This window comes from Petaurus breviceps, unplaced genomic scaffold, assembly GCF_028583685.1.
Source record: "Petaurus breviceps papuanus isolate PSGF00001 unplaced genomic scaffold, PetGlider_PUasm1.0 90702, whole genome shotgun sequence".
NCBI classification, from domain to species: Eukaryota; Metazoa; Chordata; class Mammalia; order Diprotodontia; family Petauridae; genus Petaurus; species Petaurus breviceps.
The window spans coordinates 2604480-2628580 of record NW_027187317.1 but is presented as its reverse complement, the minus strand read 5'-3'; the positions used below and the strand labels follow the sequence as shown (position 1 = coordinate 2628580).

The 24101-nt window shown below is 36.9% G+C and overlaps 1 protein-coding gene across 2 annotated transcripts in view; it reads right to left on the bottom strand.

The window, feature by feature from the left end:
• The window catches only part of EPRS1 (glutamyl-prolyl-tRNA synthetase 1), an 87715-nt gene that overhangs the window by 26145 nt on the left and 37469 nt on the right, over positions 1 to 24101 (bottom strand). For both annotated transcript variants that reach the window (XM_069066005.1, XM_069066006.1), the window contains exons 18-29: positions 23554 to 23910; positions 14857 to 15099; positions 13277 to 13507; positions 12218 to 12480; positions 11659 to 11710; positions 10734 to 10943; positions 9060 to 9132; positions 4094 to 4173; positions 3825 to 3926; positions 2089 to 2244; positions 995 to 1192; positions 403 to 576 (exon numbers count right to left, since the gene is read on the bottom strand). In XM_069066005.1, coding sequence (XP_068922106.1) covers positions 403 to 576; positions 995 to 1192; positions 2089 to 2244; positions 3825 to 3926; positions 4094 to 4173; positions 9060 to 9132; positions 10734 to 10943; positions 11659 to 11710; positions 12218 to 12480; positions 13277 to 13507; positions 14857 to 15099; positions 23554 to 23910 — 2139 coding nt within the window. The remainder of the gene's footprint in view (positions 1 to 402; positions 577 to 994; positions 1193 to 2088; positions 2245 to 3824; positions 3927 to 4093; positions 4174 to 9059; positions 9133 to 10733; positions 10944 to 11658; positions 11711 to 12217; positions 12481 to 13276; positions 13508 to 14856; positions 15100 to 23553; positions 23911 to 24101) is intronic.

Below are 24101 nucleotides of genomic sequence, written 5' to 3'. Positions count from 1 at the left end.
AAATAGCTAAGCAAATTATAGTACATGAGTATAATGGATCCATGATATAAAAAATGATCAATGTGACAAGTACAGAGAAGCAAAAATGTTTTACTTGAACTGATACAGAGTGAAATAATTATTCAAGAAAACAACATACACAATGATTATAATGTAAAATGAAAGAATGACACACAACTCAATAAATAAGGAAACAGATAATATGGTATATTTTAAGAATAGTTCTTTCTATCTATCTATCTACCTACCTACAGCAAAGCACCACCTGGATGATCAAGAACATTACCACTTAAAATGCAGAGGAGTAATAATACAGCTTTTAAGCAATAGAAAAAGCAGCTATGAAGAACAAAATATGAAACAATATTGGGTAGGGAGAAATAATAGTTCAGAGAAATTTACCTTGAGCTCCCAATGATTGAACTTCCAACCTGGTGAATAATTGTCTCGTAAATCTACCTTGACACGGATATCAGCCATGAGCAGTCGTTTTTTATAATCATTGCATTTCATAATTAATGCCTCTCTGTCTTCTTCAGACAGGGCATTTGTAATTCCACATGGAATAACAACAACCTATAAGCCAGGAAAATGTCCCAAAATTAGAATACAAAAGTAAGTTCTACTCAAGTAATTTTATTATGTTAAATTAGTAACAGTTTGCAATCAACTATAAAACTTTGCATAAGTCAGTGTGCATGATATCTAAATTACAAGAAATTTTATGGTATTATTTCTAAGACCCGCATAAACAGCATCTTCTATAAAGCTGAAAACACTTGGCTTCAAAAATTATTTTAAAGAAGTATCTGAAAAACTGAAAGTAATTAACTATAGAAACAGAATAAAACATATATACAAAATAGTTAAAATGAACAATAACTTGTTTAATATTCTACATTACATTCTTTACAATGCATTTTTTTTTAATTCTAGAAAACTCCACTTTTCAAAGTAGAAAGGTTACATTAAAAAAAGGAGACATTTTTCCTACCTGAACAGAGGCTATTCGGGGTGGCAGGACCAAACCTGTATTGTCCCCATGAACCATTACCATAACACCAATAGTTCGAGTTGTAAGCCCCCAAGAGTTTTGATAGGCATATTGCTTCTCCCCTGGTGTCTTTGGGTCTTCGAAAATAATTTCAAACATTTTAGAAAAATTCTGCCCAAGATGATGTGATGTTGCTCCCTAAAATAAAGTCAAACAGTTGCAAGCATAAAAAAAAAACATAGCAGCTTATTTAGTAAGGTTAAGATAATTAGCTATGCCTTGACAAGAAAATGTTAGCGTTCTCAAAAAGTTTTCTTCCATACAAAAACAGTTAACTATTCTACCTAAACATTATTTTAGAAACTTGCTTTCAAAAAATTATGTTCATAAAATAGATACGTTTAAGGGCAATAAAAAACTTCAGGTGATTCAAAACATACATTATTTAGGGATGCAAAGAATGTGATTTCTTTCTTGAAGATGAAGTTAAAACATGAAAGTAAAATGGAAAAGGTAATTTAATCGAGGAAATGATCCCAGATGAAGTATGTTTAATATTGAACTTTTTTTTTTGCTTTTCTTTTTTGGAGGGGGGAGGGCAGGACAATTAGGGTTAAGTGACTTGCCCAAGGTCACATGACTAGTGTTAAGTGTCTGAGGTTGGATTTGAACTCAGGTTCTCCTGACTCCAGGGCTGGTGCTCTATTCACTGAGCCACCTAGCTGCCCCCTGAACTTCTTTTTTTTTTGCTTTTTGGAGGGCAATTGGGGTTAAGTAACTTGCCCAAGGTTACACGGCTAGTTTTAAGTGTGACTGTTAAGTGTCTGAGGCCGGAACCAAACTCGAGTCCTCCCGACTCTGGGGCCAGCGCTTTACTTACTGTGCCACCTAGCCGCACCCCCCCGCCCCAACTTCTTTTAAGTATTACGTTTATTTGACCAGATAATAATATAGTCCTAAGTGAAGACAAGGGTAGAGAAAGCATTTTAAAATATTTGAGTTGTAAAAACTACCTTCAGAGATTTTCTTGTTTTTACTTTTTTGGTTGTCACACCTAAGTGTATTAAATAAAAGTCTATACCCCAAGTTAATACCTGGATTGCTCTTCCACTGGCAGAAATGAATGCTTCTATTGTAGTGGTATACTCTCCTCCTGCAAACTTCTCCTTCTCAGTTTTTCTTCCCTTTACAACAGGGATTGCCAAGAGTTCTTCATACACTCGAGCATATAGGTCAAGTATCTGCAGGACCTATACATATTGCATATATAAGTTTTCACATGAATGACATTTGTTCATTTCAACTTAGAAAAGCTTAGTTAAAAAAAATGAGCAGGAACTCTTTCTAAACTGCAAAATAATAACTTTTTTTTTTTCCTGAAAAGGTTTGTAAAGGGAGGCTTCTGAAACTGGTGACCAGAATAAAACAAATCAAAATCAAATTGCAACAATAAAAATATACCTACTGAAAGCTTTATTTTATAAATTTAGGGAATAACATAGCCAAAGAAGATACAGGCATGTGTATGTGTGTATATATGTGTATTTGTGTACATAATACTATATATCTATACCAACACACACACACACACACACACACACACACACAGAGCGAGTGCTGTTCACAATGTTCAAATGCAAAACATATGCTTGCCAAAAAGACCGTTTTGTGGAGAACTCACACAGGGCAAGCTTTCACATGGTGGTCAGAAGAAGCAATACAAGGAAACTCTTAAGGTTTTGCTCAAGAACTCTGGAATTGATTGTGTGACATAGGAGACACTGGCACAGGACCACTAAGCATGACAAGCCCATATCAGAGAAGGTGCTGTGCTCTACAAGCAAAGCAGAATTGAAGCAATTCAAAGGAAACGCAGTATGAGCAAATTTGGAGATTCCACTCCAAATGTTCACATAGACTATCTGTTCCTAACCTGTGGCAGAGCATTCCGAGCTCATATTGGTCTGATCGACCACAGTCAGACACATTGACACTTGACTTTAGCATGGTGATGTCGTTTTGGTCCTCTTCAAGAACTAAGGACAACAACAAGCCAACCAACATGTACTGCTAAAGGCAACTAACTGAGTATTCAGTTAAAATTTTTTAGAGAAATCAAAATAAGTAATTAAAAATTAATCAACGATGACTAGCTTTTTTCTGTCAGCTTGGGCTGTACATCAAAGACAGAACTATTAACTATATGATGAAAAACTCCAATTAAGAAGTTACTTAAATTCTAATGCATTTGACACTTCAAAATATTTATCATTTCATTTTTTTTTAAAGCACTTGGGGTTAAGTAACTTTCTCAAGGTTACATGGCCAGTTATTTCTGGGTGTGGTGCTAAGTATCTGATCCCAGGATTCGATCCCCAGGTCATCCCGACACTGGGGCCGGTAAAATATTTATCATTTCATGAGAGTGAGCACTCCTTCCACTTAAACTGGTAACTCCTCAGAATAGGATCGTCATTAGTTTTAGGGTGAAAAAGCTTACTATTCTTCTGGAGATGAACCTCTCCAAGCTTAGTTAAATTGCAATCCCTTACTAGCCTTTCAAGTACTGATACTATCTGCTGGCACTTGCCCTTTGCAAGCAGTCTTTGACAACCCAGGATTGCCATCTTGCTGCAGTGAGGTATCAGAGTATAGGTGACATGTAGTATATAAATCAAAGGCTCGTAGACCATTCCATGAAAATCTCTCTTTGGGGCCACTTATGGGTGGATTAAGTTTTTACTTCCAAGCACTTATTGGATGCCCATTACGTAGACATCAATGTGCTAGGACACACACAACAAATCAAAACATCACAAAAAACCTATACCTCTTCTGCAGCTTCTTCATACGTAGCAAAAGCACTGTGCCCTTCCTGCCAAAGGAACTCACGAGTACGTAGGAAAGGCTGTGGATGTTTGAATTCCCAACGCTGAAAAAGAAAGTTAATATGTCTACAATGAATTCAGGTACTTTGTAAATATTTTTTATTTTATACTGACCACTACTTTATTTGACATTTGTTTCAAAACTTTCAAAATCCAAAATAGTCCCATCTCCCTCCACAAAAAATCTTATCAATAAGAGATATGTACTTACTACTACATTGCACCACTGATTAAGTTTGATTGGCAGATCCCGATGTGACTGGACCCATTTTGCATAGGTAGGATACATCACTAAAAAGGAAAAAAAAGAACATAAATCTTAATAATCTAACAATATGCTGGCCACAAAATAAACAAAGTCATTTCCAGGGGTGGATCAGGAAAGAGGTCCTCAGAGGGGACACTTCAGCTGAACTCTGAAAGGAGCTAGGGATTTTTAAGAGGAGAGAAGCATTACAGGCACAAAGGGCATGCAGAAAGGAGCTGAAATGTGATTCATATGGAAAAGAAAGTAGGTCAATTAGACTGGATTATAGACAGTATAAGGAAAGTAAAATGTAATAAGCTAAGCTAGAAAGGCTTGAACCTCCAAAATAAATTTGTATTTTATCATAGAGGTTAACAGGGCTTGCTAGGCAGGGGAGGACCAAACTTGTCTATTAAGAATATCACTTTTGGGGGCGGAGTCAAGACGGCAGAGTAAGGGCAGGGAATTGCTTGAGCTCTCCCCCAAACGCTGTAAAAAAAATATTCTAAACAAATACTATAGCTACAGAACACACAAAATGACAGTGAAACACATCTCTAGTCCAAGACAACCTGGAAGGCCAAGAGGAAGGGTCTATCACACTGGGCTGAGAGCAGAGTGCAGTCCAGTGTGGGCTGTGCCAGCACAGACAGGACCAGAGCAGGCCTCAGGGGACTGAATGAATCCCTGCAGCTGTGGCAGTTTCCAGGCTTCTCAACCCATAAATGGGTTGAGCATAGAAGGTCAGTGGGAAAACTCTGAGGGATCTGGGTGAAAGGAGTCTGGTCCAGCTAGGGAATGGACTCAGCTCTGGGGCAGCGAGGTAGCTGTGGCAATACCAGCAGAAGCAGCACCAATAACAGCTGCTTCCAGAGCTCTGGACCCACAGACAGTGGGCAGTTGAGTGGCTGATAGAAAACCCCCGAATACCCACCTCCACCTCTGGAAATAGAGTCTTACTCTGACAAACAGCTAAAAAGTCAAGTATTTGGCTGGGAAGATGAGCTAACAGCATAAAAAAGTCAGACTATAGAATCTTATTTTGATGACAAAGAAGATCAAAACATACAACCAGAAGAAGACAACAAAGAAGACAACAAAGTCACAGCTCCTGCATCAAAAGCCTCCAAGAAAAATATGAATTGGTCACTGGTCATGGAAAAGCTCAAAAAGGATTTTGAAAATCAAGTAAGAGAGGGGCAGCCATGTGATTCAGCGAGTAAGAGCACCGGCTCCAGTGTCGGGATGACCTGGGGATCGAATCCTGGGCTCAGATACTTAGCACCACACCCAGAAATAACTGGCTGTGTAACCTTGAGCAAGTTACTTAAGCCCAATTGCTTAAAAAAAAAAAAAAAAGAAAATCAAGTAAGAGAAGTAGAGGAAAAACTGGGAAGAGAAATGAGAGTGATGCAAGAAAACTTCAACAGCTTGCTAAAGGAGACCCCAAAAAATACTGAAGAAAATAACATCTTAAAAATCAGACTAACTCAAATGGCAAAAAGAGGTCCAAAAAGCCAAATGAGGAGAAGAATGCCTTAAAAAGCAGCCCTGGCCAAATGGAAAGTGAAGTCCAAAAGCTCACATAAGAAAATAATTCCTTCAAAAGTAGAATGCAGCAAATGGAAGCTAATGACTTTATGAGAAATCAAGCAATTATGAAAAAGATCCAAAAGAATGAAAAAAATAAGGGGCGGCCAGGTAGCACAGCAAGTAAGAGCACCGGCTCCAGTGTTGAGAGAGACCTGGAGATCGAATCCGGGCTCAGACACTTAGCACCCACCCAGAAACACCTGGCCGTGTAACCTTGAGCAAGTTACTTAACCCCAATTGCTTAGGGGCGGCCAGGTGGCTCAGCAAGTAAGAGTACCGGCTCCAGTGTTGGGACGACCTGGAGATCGAATCCCGGACTCAGACACAGCGCCACACCCAGAGATAACTGGCCATGTAACCTTGAGCAAGTTACTTAACCCCGATTGCTCAAAAATAAAAAAAAAAATAAAAATAAAAAAAAAGAATGAAAAAAATAGGAGACAATGCAAAATATCTCACTGGAAAAACAAATAACCTGGAAAATAGATCCAGGAGAATTTAAAAATTATTGGACTACCTCAAAGCCATGATCAAAAAAAAGAACCTAGACATCATCTTTCAATAAATTATCACAGAAAATTGCCCTGATTTTCTAGAACCAGAAGGGAAAATAAAAACTGAAAGAATCCATCGATCACTCTTGAAAGAGATCGCAAAAGTTAAAACTCTTAGGAATATTTTAGCCAAATTCCAGAGCTGCCAGATCAAGGAGAAAATACTGCAAACAGCCAGAAAGAAACAATTCAAGTATTGTGGAAATAAAATCAAGATAACACAAGACCTAGCAGCTTCTACATTAAGGGATCACAGGGTTTGAAATATGAGATTCTTGAGGTCAGAGGAGATAGGAATAAAACCAAGAATCACCTACCCAGCAAAACTGAGTATAATACTTCAGGGGAAAATATGGCTATTCAATGAAATAGAGGACTTTCAAACATTCTTGCTGAAAAGACCAGAGCTGAATAGAAAATTTGACTTGCAAATACAAGAATGAAGAGAAGCATGAAAAGGTAAACAGGAAAGAGAAATCATAAGGGACTTATTAATGTTGAACTGTTTACATTCCTACATGGAAAGATGACATTTGTAACTCATGAGACCTTTCTCAATATTAGGGCAGCAGAGGAAATACATAGATAGAGGGCACAAGGTGAATTGAATATGAAGGGATGATATCTAAAAAATAAAATTAAGTAGTAAGAGAGGAATATATTGGGAGAAAGGGAGAGATAGAATAGGGTAAATTATCTCACATAAAAGAGGTAAAAAAAGGTTTCACAAAGGAGGCAAAGAGAAGGGAGGTGAGGGGGAATGAGTGAACCTCACTCTCATCAGATTTGGATTAAGGAGGAAGTAATACATACATTCAACTAGGAATCTTACCCTACAGGAAAGTAAGAGGGAAGGGGATAATGGGATGGAGGTGTATAGAAGGGAGGGCAGATTGGAGGAGGGGGTAGTCGGAAGCAAACACTTTTGAAAAGAGACAGGGTCAAAGAAGAAAATAGAAGTAGAGGGGAGGGGGCAGGAGGATAGGATGGAGGAAAATACAGTTTTTCACAACTTTATTATGAAAGTGTTTTGTATAACTACACATGTAGTATATACTGAATTGCTTGCATTCTCAATGAGGATGGGTGGGGAGGGAAGAAGAGAGAGAATTTGTAATTTAAAGTTTAAAAAAAACAAACGTTAAAAATTGTTTTTACATGCAACTGGGAAATAAGATAAGGCAATGGAGTATAGAAATCTATCTTGCCCTACTAAAAAATAAGGGGGAAAGGGATGGGGAGGGGGGTGATAGAAGGGAGGGAAGACTAATGGAAGGGGTAATCAGAATACACACAATCTTAGAGTAGGGAGAAGGAAGAAATGGGGAAAAAATCTGGAACTCAAAATCTTGTAGAAACTAAAGGTAAAAACTAAAAATCAATTAATTAGTTAATTTTTTAAAAAGAATTATCACTTTGGCAGCTATATGGAGAATGGACTGGAGAGAGAAGATAACCAAAGTGGGGAGAAGAATGACTGTTTTAACAGCTAGGGCAAAAGGTTTACTAAAGTATAGCATCACATATAGCATATAAAGAATATAGATGCAGGGGCGGCCAGGTAGCACAGCGAGTAAGAGCACCGGCCCCAGTGTCGGGATGACCTGGGGATCGAATCTAGGCTCAGACACTTAGCACCCACCCAGAAACACCTGGCCATGTAACCTTGAGAAAGTTACTTAACCCCAACTGCTTAGGGGCGGCCAGGTGGCTTAGCAAGTAAGAGCACCAGCTCCAATGTCAGGATGACCTGGGGATTGAATCTGGGCTCAGATACTTAGCACCACACCCAGAAATAACTGGCCGTGTAACCTTGAGCAAGTTACTTAACCCCAATTGCTTAAAAAAAAAAAAAGAATATAGATGCAGCTAGGTGGAACAGTGGATACATCACTGGCTCTGGAGGGAGGAAGACCTGAATTCAAATCTAGCCTCAGACATTTACTAGCTGTGTGACCCTTAACCCTGATTGCCTCTCTCACAACCCCCCCCAAAGGATACATAAACACACCTAAACTTTTTTATAAATATGTTTAGCTATTAGTGCTAACAATTAGAAACTTTAATATAAATTGCTCTTTTAGGTGCTTTGCTCAATATAGTTGTAACTATTTTCCCATATGTAAAATAACTGACTCATAAAAAATACTAAATGTCCTAAAAGATGAAAGAAAGCATACATTTCTAAAATTTGTATTTGTAGTTAGTACACGCAATCCAAAATAGCAAGACTCCTCTTAAAAGTCAGACTGGAAAATCTATTCTCTTAATTATTCTGACAAAGGCTTTATATTACTTATTACTGTGTTGTATTCAAAACCCCCTAAGTGTGAAAATAATAGCAGTAGCTAATACCTTTTACATTTCTAAAAAGCAAACTGATAATCACTTTGGGGGAACTAATGAACTTGCAGATCTGAAATAACCAAGAGGACTAATAAAAATTGGAAAGCTATAGAACTTTTAAGTACTCGGTACAAAAAAAGGAATTAAAAAAAAAGTTTTAAAAAATCCTTCTAAAAATTAATTTTAATTTTCCTAATTAGAAAGTGTTAAAAACCAGCATTTCTCTCAATAGAAGGTGAGAGAAAAGGCTTTTCTAAGGAGTAATGTACTCACAACAAGAAATCATAACAATTTATCTTATCCATACTAGCTCCTGTTTCATCTCTGGCAAACTTTCTAAAACTTTACATTTCTGGTAACTATCATAAATATGACCAAGGAAAGAGAGTTGGAGCTAATACGGTGGCACTATCCAGTAACCCAAGGCCTTTCCTTACCTGTTTCACTGGTTGGGCGAATCGCTATTGGTTCTGCCAATTCCGTTTTGCCAGACCTTGTAACCCAAGCAACCTACAAAGACAAAATCTGTACTCTGAAAACTCTGGGCAATTAATCAACTAATTTACATTTATCAAGTGCCCACTATGTTCTAGGTACCAATGATACAAACACAAAAGTAAAGCAGCCCCTACACTCAAGGAGCTTCTAACTGGTCAGGGTTAAGAAATAGTTTTACAGATATATACAACTATTACATATTTAATAGTTATATATAACATATAGTGGTAGTACCTACTACTCGCCAGGCACTGTACTAAGTGCTAGGGATACAAAACAAGGGAAAAAAATTAGTCCCTGCTCTTAAGAAGCTCAGTCTTCAAATATATACACAGTAATTTTTTTAGAGTGAGAGAAGACTGATGCATTAAACAGCTGAGAGGATCAGAAAGGGCCTCAACTTATAATAAGCCTTCAAGCTACCTCCTCACAGAAGAGTTATGGACTCAGGGAGTAACTTCAGACATCTACAAAAGCCTTCTGGGACACTGTATTATTTTGTACGTGGCCAATGAAGGGATTTGTTTTGCTTGACAAAACATATTTGTTACAAGGGTTTCATTTTTTTTTCAATGGAGGAGGGGAAAAGAACAGACGGATTTGTTAATTGAAAAAAATAAAACTAAATTAAAAAAAAAAGGAAAAAACCTCACAAAGAGAACTGTGCTTGAGATGCCTTGGAGGAAATCAGAGACTATAAGAGGGATAAGTAAGTAGGGAGTGCAATTAAATATGGAGGACAGTCAGCAAAAAGGCATGACATGATGGCAGAAGAACTATGTCAGCAAGCTAGTATGGTCTGATTATAAAGGAGTTAAAGGGGAATAATGTGTAATGGGCTACAAAGCTTAAAACTAGGGTCAGGTTTAGAAGAACTCTGAATGTCCAAGAGAAGAATTTATATTTGTTCCTAGAAGTTACAGGGAATCACTGGGCTGAGTTTCTTGAGGACAAGAATGGTGTTTGTCTTTCTTTGTATCCCCACTCCTTGGCACATTGCCTGGCATACAGTGAGTGCTTAACAAATACTTGCTGACTTTTTGATATAGATCTAAGAATCATCTGCATAGAGATGACAACAAAACCCACAGGAGTTGATGAGGTTCAGCCAGTGAGACAAATCTAGAGAAACAGAAGAGAACCCAGGATAAAATTGGGGGCAAACCTACAGTTAGGAGGTATGTTATGAAACGATGAGACAGCAAATGAGATTGAGAAGTAGCAGTACATAATTTTTTGTCTCTGACTGAAAGTCCTTACAGTAAAATTTATGAACAAATTATAGAGAACTATCACTAGTTTTAAGTTAGGATAATTCAACCTAACAGCTGAACATCTGTAAAAATTATCTTTACTCCTCTGTAAATATTAAAATAAGAGTAATTTCCATTGCCTATTGTTTTTAAAATTGATAAACTTGACTAAAGTAGAATTTCCACTTATCCATGAAGACATTTGTATAAAACAGTTCCTATATATTTTATCGAAAGCACATTTTTTCATAATTTTTACTAAAGATTTTTAAAAGTTAATCTCAGTATCGACAAGTGAAAACAAATCTTTTGAGTTCTGAGAGTAACAACCACATAAATAAAGGAAACAAGCCAGCTTACCTCAGGGGCAAAGTCAGCAATATGAGTCTTTTCTTTCTCTAAAGCACCTTGAGACACAAACATGGGAAAGTAGCAGTTTTCCACACCCAGTTTCTTGATCTCAGCATCAAAAAAGTCTTTAATGATTTCCCAAATGGAATAGGCCCAAGGACGGAAGATATAGCAACCACTCACATCATAGTACTCAATCATTTCTGATTTTGTGATTACCTTTATAAAATGTAAATGCATTATTACAAAAGAACTTAATGAAGCTAATAACTAAATGATTAATGGAATATAATAAAAACAAGTTATGAGCATGACCCTCAAACTCTAAAACTCAAATTTACATAAAGGCTCTAAATCAAATTCAAATTTTCAAAAGATGTGATTTCATCAGTATGAAGCATCTTCCACTTAAAGCAAATTACAACCCCTCCAAGCTTTAGCAGATCGTTTTCACTGGTAGTTGTAGGCAAAAAACTTATGGTAAATGTTTTGGTGACAAGAGTCTCTCAGAAATAAGCTAAATTGGTTTTTTTTGGAATACAAATCTATAGCCTATCACTCGAAGTCTTTATAACTTCATAGGACCTGTTATCAGAATTTGCACTTTGCAGGTTTAGCCTCTGAAAACCCAGGGTCACCCCTATATCACTGAATATCAGAAAAAGATTTTAATGGAGGGTGGAAAACCACATGAAAAACATTCAAAAACTACTTATACTATCTATCCTGTCTCAGATACAATCTAAAAGAACCAAGAAGGTACAATTCATTCAAAAGATGGGATCAATACACTGAAAAATAAAATCCAAACAATAAGAACTGAGATTAAATTTAATATACTAAAGTTTCTTTCTCTATAATTATGTGTAATAGTTAACATGTAATATATGTTAATTCAGTTTATAAATATGAAAGTCAAATGGAGTTTACTCACTTGAGAAAACCAGTCTGCAAGATTTTCTTCTTTTTTTGCTTCTAACCCTAATCTGTAGAAATTGGAAAACAAAAGCAAATTCCCAAATGAAGTTACTACTGTTGATATTTAAGGAAAATTATAAAAATGACTTAAAGCAAAAGGAACCAAGTTACAGATGGTAGCAAGGACAAGTACAATTCCTCAGGCAAGGAATTGTATTTTCTACCCCTATAAAAAGTAGTTAGTTCAAAAATCTTTAGTGGACCATTCAAAAAGATTTAAAGTACTTAAAAGCAGCAGCTGGGCAATTTCATGCTATTTATTCCCTATAGGCAGGCAGTCCAAAATGTATTTATTACTAGGTTGTGGATCACAAGAGCTTGGAAAAGACGAAAAGAGCAGATCCTTCTGGACAGACATAAATGATTTGTGATGGAACTCAATCCCAAGGCTGGCTGTCACTTCCTATCAGACATGGCAACCTATCAGGTTGTCCTGTTGTCACTCAAGTAGTAGCAAAGGAGAACACACACACACACACACACACACACACACACACACACACCTTATATATTACCTTGTTTGTTTCTTAGGTCCCTGACCTTCTCCTGCTCCGCCTGAAGACGTTCCACTACCTTGGTCTTTAGAGGATTCTCTCTTTTGGCTATCATCTTGTTTCTGTGACTTATTTTGCTTTTCAGATTTATTTTCCTTTTCTTTCTTCTTTTTATCCTTGTCTTCAGTTCCAGTGGCAGAAACTGGTTTGTAATCCACTCCTGTCAGAGACTTGTACTGTGCCTTCAACTGAAGGAGTTCCTGTACAGCTGCATCTACTTTATCCTTCAAGACAACAGAAAATGGAAATACAAGCCACTATGAATCACAAATTACTTTCTACACACTGAACAATAATCATTATGACAAATAATACTCATGCTTAACAAATTTCTAAACAAAATGGAAGTTTCAGAAGGAAAGAGAAGCATAAATAAAATAGTAACTTTTGATGGAATTAAATAAATAGATTAGGTACTGTGGCTGAAGCGCAAAAAGCAAGAGGCTAGAAAATACTATGACTCAGTCTGATGGAAACCTAAAGTAAAAGTAATTAAAATGGTACAGTTTAACAAACAGGGTTAGAAATTTTTCTAACACAACACCTACAACAGTAGTCTAAGTTTTATATATTTCTATATTAAAATATGCATATGCACACACACACACATATATTTTAATAAACACACACAGACACACATGTACTTGTGTACTGGACCAGATCTGTAACTTCCATTGAGGCACTTGCATTACAACTTACAATTTGAGATTGCCTGGGATGCTAGCAGGTGAAAGACTTATCTGATCCAAAATGTGACAGAAGCAAAACAAAGTCAAGTCTTTCTGATTCCTAGGCCAGCTCTCTAAACATGATGCCATGCTTTTGCTCTCACAATGTATATTTTGTAAATTTTTAAAAAAACTCTACCTATTACTCCACAGGATCTAACTCATTTTACTCATAATGAATCAGTACAACATACTTTATTACTTCTACAGACATAATAATAAAACATCTTTTCACAAAGAGTTATGACAACATAAGGAAGATTGGTTTATAAGAAAAAATATAAACACAGACCTTAATGACTTTTTCAGCTTTTAGTTTCCGAACTTCATCTCCTTGGGCAGCCACTCGATCAAACAAAGCTCTGGCTTCAGGTGTATCAGGACCACTGATTTCAATGATTTTGGCTGGACTTGAAACTGAACTATGAAATGGAGGCTGACTAGGCTTGTATTCTTGTCCAGTTTTTTCTTTATACTCAGCTTTTAGGGAGAGTAACACTTTTACAGCTTCATCAACTTTATCCTGGGTTAAAAGAAAAATAACAAATATATACAACAAAAGGGAAAATTATGAAGATAAGTAACAGAAATCACAGAGACTTAATAAAGAAGAGAACCCTTTTCAATCCTTAAATAACAAGGAGAATATTCTTGTAAATTGTGTTTTCCCTATTTTTCATTGCTAGCTAGTGCTTAATTAAGGTTTGCAAAGTGCTTTACATATCCCTCTTAATTCTTACAACAACACACTGAGGTAGGTGTTCTTATTGTACCCATTTAATGAATAAGGAAATGGCCTGAAAGAGGTTAAAATGACTTGTTCAGGGTCACAGAGTATTTGAGGGTGGATTCAAACTCAACTTCCTGATTCCAAGTTCAATATGCTAGCATGGTATACTACCTTACTGTCACAGGTACACTGAAAGCAAGAAAGAGTTAAACCATTTGACTTAAAGGTATATGGAAAAAATCTAAGGCAAAGCTAAGAATAGGACTCATATTTATGATACATATTCAGTTCACAGCTCACAAGAACAAATTTATTCAAGAAGTAGACTGAACTTCTATAAACTGAATGTCTCGTTTTGTATACAGTGAAAGCCAATCTGAAGATGTACCACATGTAGGCCCACAAGTCCAGGGAAAGGGAAAAAGAAGAAAAAAATTCAGGGTACATACATTTACACACAAAGCTCCCAAGTATAAATATATATGTAAATGTGTATATGTATGTATATACATGCTAAAGTACGAGATGGATAAATTAGAACTGGAAGGAACTTAAGAAACTATCCTCAGTAAAAATGAGAATGCAGGGGGCGGAATCAAGATGGCAGAGTAGAAACAGGACTTCCACACAGCTCCAGCTCCCACCTCCTCCAATGTACAGGGTACATTTTAAAAAACTATCATTGCTTTCCCAGGTAGTTGCATAGACACTGGAACATGAAAGGAGAAAAAAATGCTATAGTCCAGTCAAATTTAAAAAGCAAGAAATTCCACTTTCAAATGTTGGAAATGAACTACATAACTCAACACACATTTTTAAATTGCCTGTGTGTAAGGAAGGCATTGTATGAACTATAGAATATGATGATTCTGCTGATTTTAATTGCATTCCTGTATATGTATATGTCATACACTTTGATATTAGAACTTTCTCCAAGTATCAATCTAAAGAGTCTTTTATTTAGTATCAACATTCTTTAATTAGTAAGGGATAGCAACTATAGTAGAAGACAGGAACTGCTTTATCTTGCTTGCTGTTTTTGCAATACATGGTGTCAGTCTAAAAAAATAAATTGCTTCTGAGTAAAGAAAGTAAAAGGTGGCTTCTGGCTTATATGCTAAAGGCCTAAACCAAGAACATACCTTTGGAGCTTTTTCAGATTTCAGTCTCCGGACCACTTCTCCTTGTTCAGCCACTTTATTATAAAACGCTTTACTGTCTACTGAACTCAAGCATGTATTGTAGGGCACAGAGTGCGTAAGAGGAGATGAAGTGGAAAGAGGAGAAGTCAAAGGGAGACCACCTGGTTTGTATTCCTGGCCTGTCTTTTGTTTGTATTCTGACTTTAAAGTCAGCAGCATTTTTACAGCAGAATCTATCTGATCCTGAAAAAGGAAAAAAGAGAAATGTCAATCATCTGTGTATATACGTTAAAAAAAATAAAACGGACACATTTTAAAATTAGCTGAATGAAAACGGAGAAATGTCAAGAAAGATCAAGTGATTTTCTTAACCATTTCTGCAGAGAAAAGTACATTTAAAATAGGTCCTATTTTGTAGTAAAAGCAAATAATAAATGGTAAAGAAATAAATGAGGTATTGTTCAAGCAAATATTCTTGGGGAGGTGAGATTACAGTAATCTAACTGAAACTTGAGTAAGCATAAAATGAAGACAAATAAGAAATATTCAAGATAAAGTGATAAATTATAGAACAAAATAGTTTATTTTATACTGATTGGGGAACCAAATATTCTGATTAACTGGAATATGGATTCTAAACAGATTATCAGTTTTCAAAGAAATATGCTGAATAACAAAAATACCATTACAAGACAAAACTACTCACTATATTAATTTTTTTTTACTATTTCAATGATTTTATAATTTATCATATAGGTAAATCCCTAAGATGATGTCACTCCATCTCCAAGAAAATCCATTCATGCCTACTCATCCTGTGATTCATTTCAAACATATCGCAATACATACACACCAATCATTATTTAATTTTTTTGGATAAAATGATAATGATAACTGAATACTGCTGCAATTAATATAGGAAACTGAATGAAATCTATACTTATCCATATGCTATAATATACTCATACTTTTAAAAAAAATTCCTGATTTTTATAAGATACAAATGACTTAAAATTAAAGTGAAGAAAAGGAAAGAGTATGTAGTGGTGTGGATGGGGGAAAGGTGGGGGAAAAGATACAGTGAATAAAGCCTAGGGAGTTAATCCTGTGGAACTTTCTAATTGTTTAGAATCTAAGGAACCAGGCATCTACCAGAATACAATAAATGTTGAAGATAATAAAATCTCCTTTATCGTGTGGTAGCTTTTATTTCTTGTAAATCTTCACTGAACCATTCAGCTCAGTGTTCTAGACACTGTGGGGACACAATACACACATCAGGCAGTACGGTATGTGAACTAGTTCTGGGCTTGTAGTGAGGAGACATGGGGTCAAATACTGATTTAGATACTTTTCAAGTATGAGAATGCTGCAACCTTTCATCTCAGTTTCCACACCTATAAAATGAGGGTGATGATTACACTATCTACTTCAAAATAAGAATAATTTGCTGATTACATACATTCTTAAAGAAGGGACTTTAAGTTTAAACATTATATAGTACACAGTGGGAGCTTTCACACAAAGCTCCCAAGAATAAATATATATGTAAATGTATATAAGTATGTATATACATGCTAAAGTATGAGACAGATAAATTAGAACTGGAAAGAACTTCAGAAACTATCCTCAGTAAAAATGAGAATGTAGGAGGTGGAGTCAAGATGGCAGGGTAGAAACAGGACTTCCACACAGCTCCAGCTCCCACCTCCTCCAATGAGTGACTCTGAAAAAACTTTGGAGCTACAGAACCCACAAAATGACACATAGAAGCTAACCTCCTGCAGAGGACAGCCCAGCAGGCTGGCAGGAAGTGGCCAGCGCAGTGCTCTGGGAGCCGACCCCAGCCCTGAGGAAGCCCGAGCTTTTAGCCTGAGGATGGGACTAACCAGCCGCAGGCTGGAGGGACTTCAGATCACCAGCAGCAGTGGCGGTTTCCAAAATTATCAACCAATAGATGCTAAGGACAAAGTGAGAGGTCAGTGCAGTGTGGACTTTGGGATCCAGTAGTTTAGGAGTGTGGTCTGGCCTTTATCCCCTGGAGGGAGAAGCCACTGAGGCACCATAGCTGTACAGCTGCCACCACATGGCAGCTTCAGCTCCTGGCCTGCAGACTGTAGGGGGATCAAGCAACCAGTCTGAGGGGTAATGGCTCTTGCTTTTACCTGCTTGGATCTGGATTGTGGTCTAGGGTGGAGGTCCTAGGGTGCATGACCAGCTTGCCAGAGCATGTGGAAGCTTCAGAGAGGGTACCCAACTAATACCTTTGGCAACTGAGAAAACCCCAGAGATTTGGGAAAATCTCCCCTGTCTGGTAGCAAAGTCCTACTGTGGCAAAAAGCCCAAAAGTCAAGTAATTGAATGGCAACATGAGCAAACGAGGGAAGCAAAGCAAGCAGAGCAACCCAACTTTACACTCCTTTTTTGGGGACAAAAAGGATCAAAGCATGGAACAGGAGGAAGACAGTGAAGCCAGAACTCCTGAGCCAAAAGCTTCTAGGAAAAATATGAGCTGGTTACAGGCCATAGAGGACCTTAAGAAGGATTTTGAAAACCAAATAAGAGAAGTGGAGGAAAAATTGGGAAGAGAAATGAGAACAATGCAAGAAAATTATGAAATGAGAGTCAACAACCTGACTGAAGAAAATAACACCTTTAAAATTAACATCTTAAAAATAAACTAACTCAAATGGCAAAAGAGGCTCAAAAAGGCAATGAGGAGAAGAATGCCTTAAAAAACTGAATTTGCCAGATGGGAAAAGAATCTCAATAGCTCACCGAAAAGAATCATTCCTTCAGAATTAGACTGGAGCAAATGGAAGCTAGTGACTTTATGAGAAATCAAGATACTCTTAAACAGATCCAAACAAATGAAAAAATAGAAGGCAATGTGAAATATCTCACTGGAAAAACCACTGACCTGGAAAATAGATCCAGGAGAGATAATTTAAAAATTATTGGACTACCTGAAAGCCATGATCAAAAAAAGTACCTAGAAATCATCCTTCAAGAAATTCTCAAGGAAAATTTCCCTGATGTTTTAGAACCAGAGGGCAAAATAGAGGTTGAAAGAATCCACCCATCACCTCCTGAAAAAGATCCCAAAAAGAAAACTCCCAGGAATATTATAGCCAGGTTCTGGAATTCCCAGATCAAGGAGAAAATATTACAAGAAGCCAGGAAGAAACAATTTGAATATTGTGGAAACACAATCAGGATAACCTAGGATCTGGCAGCTTCTACACGGAAGGATCGAAGGGCTTGGAATATGATATTCCGGAGGTCAAAGGAGCTGGGATTAAAACCAAGAATCATCTACCCAGAAAAACTGAGTATCAGGTTTCAGGGGAAAATATGGTCATTCAGTGAAATAGAGGACTCTCAAGCATTCTTGATGAAAAAAACCAGAGCTGAATAGAAAATTTTACATTCAGATACAAGAAGCAAAAGAAGCATGAGAAGGTAAACAGGGAAAAGAAATCATAAGGAACTTATCAATGTTGAACTATTTACATCCCTACATGGAAAAACAATAATTTTAACTGATGAAACTTTCCTCAGTATGAGAATAGTTGAAGGGAATAGAAATATGTATGTATGTGTGTGTGTATACACACACATACATATCTATATAGGAGGGCATATGAATACATACATGAATGTGTGTGTATATGTGTACAGGTATACACAGATAGAGGGCACAGGACCAGTTTAATAGGAAGGGATGATACTTAAAAGGTGAAGTTAAGAGGTGAGAGAGGAATATAATGAGAGGAGATGGGGAGAGACAGAATGGGGTAAACTATCTTATATAGAAGAGGCAAGGGAAAATGGTTACAATGGAGGGGAAGAACAGGAAGGCAAAAGGGAATGGGTCAACCTTATTCTCATTGAATTTGGCTTAGGGAGGAAATGACTGTATTGGTAATGTAATTTTGAATTTGAAGATCCCTTTGTGTTGGCAAAAGTAGCAGGTACTTAGCACAGAAGGTATGAACTCCTGTCTCCTATTACTGACGTAACAGGAAGGGGTTGGCTGAAGGACGTAGGTAATACTGTATATATAAGAAAAGCCCCAGAGAGGCACAGTCAGAATTTCCTTGAGACCGAGATTTGGTGGCACAGCAGCTACAGAAGAATGGAAAACTGAGTCCTGAGAACTTGTGGTGGTGGTAGAGCTTCTTCTGAACAGGAGCCCAGGAGCCCAGAGCCAAGAGCCAGGAGCCAGGAGCCCGGAGTCCAGAGTCCGGAGCCAGGAGCCCAGGTGACTGAAGCATGACTGGATGCTGAGACTTTGTTTGTGGCTTGGTTGAGCGTTGAATTCCCTGAAGCAGAAATGGTGAGGGATGTGACATGGACCAGATCCTATGAAGTTCAGTATGAAGCAGGACCTGCCCAGAGAGCTGGTCAAGGAACTGGGAGCTGTCTGCCATTGAACCCAGGTGACAGTCTGGTGAATCCAGGTAGAATCTCCAGGGAATCTGAGAACAGGCCCCAAGTCAAGATGAAAACATCTCTCTTTGGGTACTGAGTAATTATGGAATTATAGTTTACTAGTGACCGAAGGGGTGGAGGGTTTTGTATGATACTTAGTAAGACTTTGCTGAATAAGTGACTGATTGTACTTTGAGATGTTGTTACTGATAAGTAACTGATTGAGTTAATCAAGACTTTGCCCCATGAGTGGAAGACTTTGACTACTGATAAGTGACTAATTGAGTTAACTTAAGAGTGACTATTTTACTTTGAGACTATGTTGTGAATATTATATTGTGATTTTTTGTGATAAGTTGTAATATTGTGAATGCTATACCTTGATTTTCCATGTATGTTTTGCTTCTGTTATGGAATAAATAGAGTGATCACTATACTGAGTAATCAGAACCTTAAAAAAGCTGTTCACAGTAGCAGTTCTTCTGGAAAGCTTCTGTGCATGGCGTTACAATGACATACACACTAATTAGGGTATCTCACCCTACAGGAGAGTAGAGGGGAAGGGGATGAGAGGGGGGATGATGGAAGGGAGGACAGGCTGGGAGGGAAGTTGGAAGTACCCACTTTCGAAAAAGAACAGGATCAAAGTAGAGAACAGAACAAAGTGGGAGGTGGGATAGGAAGGAGGGAAATAAGTCTTTTACAATATATCCACTATGGAAATGTTTTGCATAGCTACACATGTACAACCCATACTAAATTGCTTCTCTTCCCAGTAAGGGTGGGTGACAAGGGAGGAAGGGAATGAATCTGGAATTCAAAGTTTTAAAATCAAATGTTTAAAAAAAAAAAAAAATATATATATATATATATACTATTATTAATATTATTTTACATTGGGAAATAAGATATACGGGCACTGGGGCATAGAGATCCACCGTACCCTACTGGAAAGTCAGAGGGGGTATGGGAGAAGATATGGGAGAGAGCAGATTGTAGGAGGGGATATCCAGTGGGATCGCTATTTCGGAGTGGCAGGTAGGGGAAAAACGAGGAGAAAATTTGTAACTCAAAATCTTGCAGAAATGAATGATGTAAACTAGAAATTAATAAAGCATTTGGTTAAAAAAATGAGAATGCAGAGTAAATAAAACTGATGCAAATGATATGCAGAATTTATAGAAAATACTAAGCAGTCTGTGATAAAGGAAAAAGATACCCAATGAAAAGATTTCCCCTGTTTTAATATTATAAACACAAAATACATCCAAGTTTATAACAGCTATCACAGCTATATTCCAAACTACCAGAAGGCAGTAGTACATAATAAAAGACTATTTTTATCTTTGAGAAAAAAAGAACACAATAGTGCTTAATTTCTAAAACTGAAAAATAAAAGGGGGTGGGGTGGTTTCATGGCTTGGAAATAAAAAAAGGTTTAAAATAAAAATATTTGTACATTCCAAATTTCCTTTCAAAGAAAAATGTTTTTAACCAACAGAAAAAAAAGTTTCATCCATGTGAATCAACCAGAACACTGTTTCTAAAAAAGATAGTATTTCTAAAAAGATAGTTTTCTAAAAATAGATAGTATTTCTAAAAAGATAGTTATCTAAAAAGATAGTTTTCTAAAAGATAGTATTAGCTGGACAGGTTTTTATGTTTTGTTCAAATGAAACTTTGGAGGAGGCATTTGGACAACAGATATGAAAAGCAGAACCTCTGAATTAAAAAAACAAAAGACCAGGTTTGTTTTTAGTTAAAAAAAAATGAACTTATATACAAAGCATATGAATTATTTGTATTTAGTCAATTAAATAGCAGCAAAATTAGATATTCATAAAACAATGAATAAAAATTACTGATTTCACAAGACCTAACCCCTTCCCACAAAAAACCCTGAAATTTCAATGGGCTCAATTCTCTGCCTATGTATTCATGGTCTCCTACTTTCTGAATTTCACTTTATCCTTTAAGCACCATTATTTCATAATGACATCAGTTAGACTTTAAACTACTGAAACTATCTAAAGTAAAATTTACTTTTTCATCTTCCCCTTAAAACAACAACATAAAAACTTAATTAAATTTGACCACAATTTGTGTTCAAGGAGTATCTTAGTGCTCAATGCCATTTATTATACCTTTGTAGATCTTTTCTGACTACTACCTCACCTTGTCATACTACTTTATTGTAAACGGTTCTGCAATCTATGGAACAAGAAGAGGAGGAAGCTGGAACAAAAGAAGGCTGACTACAAGAAGAAACTGAAGATGGATATAGCCAGGTCTGTAATTCTGACCTGTCTTATATTTACACTCTGCTTTTAGTTAAAAGCTCTGTCACAGCATCACCTATCTGATCCTAAAGCAGAAAAGGGGAAAAAAAGGAAAAACAAAGTACATATAAGTTATATCCTGAAATAACTTCCTTATGTCAAACTCTGACCAGTCCAACTGCATATCAAAGGAAAGATTTTTTTCCCTAAAGGAATCAGACTAATTACATTTTCAAAAAAACAAAAGGCCTAAATAAAGTCATATGAATAAAAATCTAAGAACTTAATATGATACAATAACAAGCCTACCAATTTAAGTGGATATTTGGTGCTTATAATGCACTGCTATCACCTTGAAATCAGGACTCTAGGGGCAGCTAGGTGGCACAATGAATAGAGCACCAGCCCTGGAGTCAGGAGGACCTGAGTTTAGATCTGGCCTCAGACATTTAACACTTACTAGCTGTGTGACCTTGGGCAAATCACTTAACCCGAACTGCCCTGCCTTCCCCCCTCCAAAAAGCAAACAATAACAACAACAAAAGAAATCATTACTCTAAATTTTAAGGGTTTACAATGGCTCTACCAGGAAGATAATTCTATTTATTATCACATGCACCGAGATAATTATCACAAGGTGGAACATCAGTACCATTATTGAAAATATATCATTGTATAGTGGGAATAGAACTAGTAAGATGGAGCTTTGTCACTTACTGACTTGTAACTGCTTTACTTATTTGTTAAATAGGATGAGTAATGATTATACCACCCTTACAGGATTAATGAGAATACTCTAAATAACACAGCAGAATACAAATGTGAGACATCATCAAATAGCTATCTTATTAAAATGTGGGAACCGCTAAACTTGGAAGTTTGGGTTTCACCAGCAAGATGAACTCCCAATAAACCTCTCCAGGACTTTTATGGAAGTATGAGATACAAACACTAAATAAAAACCATTTAGCTACTCAGAGAAATAGGTGAATTCCATTCCACTGGCTGCTGAAGTCACACTAAATATTAAATTAGTTCACCAAAAAGTTAAAGGAGAGGAGATCAATATATAAACCTCAGTATGCTTTAAATAGACAGAAAAGGGGTGGCTAGGTGGCACAGTGAATAGAGGACCAGCCCTGGAGTCAGGAGGACCCAAGTTCAAATCTCCTCAGACACTTAACACTTACTAGCCGTGTGACCTTGGGCAAGTCACTTAACCCCAATTGCTCTGCCCTCCCCCCCCCCAAAAAATAGATGGATAGAAAAGCATTCATTTGAAGGATACGATTTGAGGATAAAAGCAGTGACTCCAAACTACAACTGAAACGCAGTGTTTACGCTGTAAAAATCATGACACCTTACCTTACCACTCAAGATCCCTTATTTAGTTGTTTTTAACCTAAAATTAACTCTGGAGGAAATGACGTTTACTGATATTAAACCTTGGTCTTTTGTAGAGAAGAGCAAAATTCCCTAAATTTTGGAAAGGTTTAATAGGGCTTCAAAATGTACTCAAAGTAACAGGAAATACTAGACTGATACTGAGGGGCCCTGATTCACAAAAAGTATCATTCCTTGAAATACAGTTCAAGCACAGATATCTAGGGATCTACTGGTTAATGTCAGATGTGGTAATTTGGAGTTCAGGGCCTACATACTCAAGCCCAAGGTCAAGGAAACATAACAAATGAATAAGTCTTTTAATGTGTTATAAATTGCAAGAAATGAAATTTCCAAACATCAAGCTAGAGTAGGCCTGCACAACCTGCGGCTCATAGGCAGAGCCACTTGTGGCAAACCAAAGCATTTGGGGAGGGTTAGAGTTAGGATTTTTCACAGGCAGCCTGAATTCATTTGGAGTATCTGCACACCAGCCTATATAGGTTGTGCAGGTCTGAGCAAGAGGGTCTAAAAATGATATGTATTATGTGTAGTGTAAGCCATGCATTTATAATGTCATAATTCACTTCATTAAGCTTACCTTTGAGGCCTTTTCAGCTTTGAGTTGACGAACCACTTCTCCTTGTGCAGCAACTTTATCATAAAGAGACTTATTATCTAGAGTAAAGGAACCCTTTGACATGGAGGAATCCTTTTGTACTGCTATTGGAGGATTTCCGGGTTTGTATTCCTGGCCAGTTTGCTCTTTATATTCAGCTTTCAAAGCCAAAAGTTGCTTCACAGCTAAATCTACATCTTCTTTGGCTGCTTTCTTTGCTTTTAATTCTCTAACCACATCTCCCTGAGCAGACACTCTGTTATAAAGGGCTAAAGCATTCTCTGGGTTCTCAAGATCCTTATGCACAGGTGATGCAGGCTTTTCTTTCAAAGCAGTTATCTTCAAAGGTAGAAAACAAAAATTAAATATGTAGTTCATGTGGAATGTAGATAATAAATTCTCTCAAAACACATCCTCATAACACACAAATACAATTTTTCCACTGAAAAATGGCTTTACAGGTTTTTGTTTTAGTTTTATTAAAACAACTGTAGCTAACACAGATCTATGTGCCAGGCACTGTATTAGGT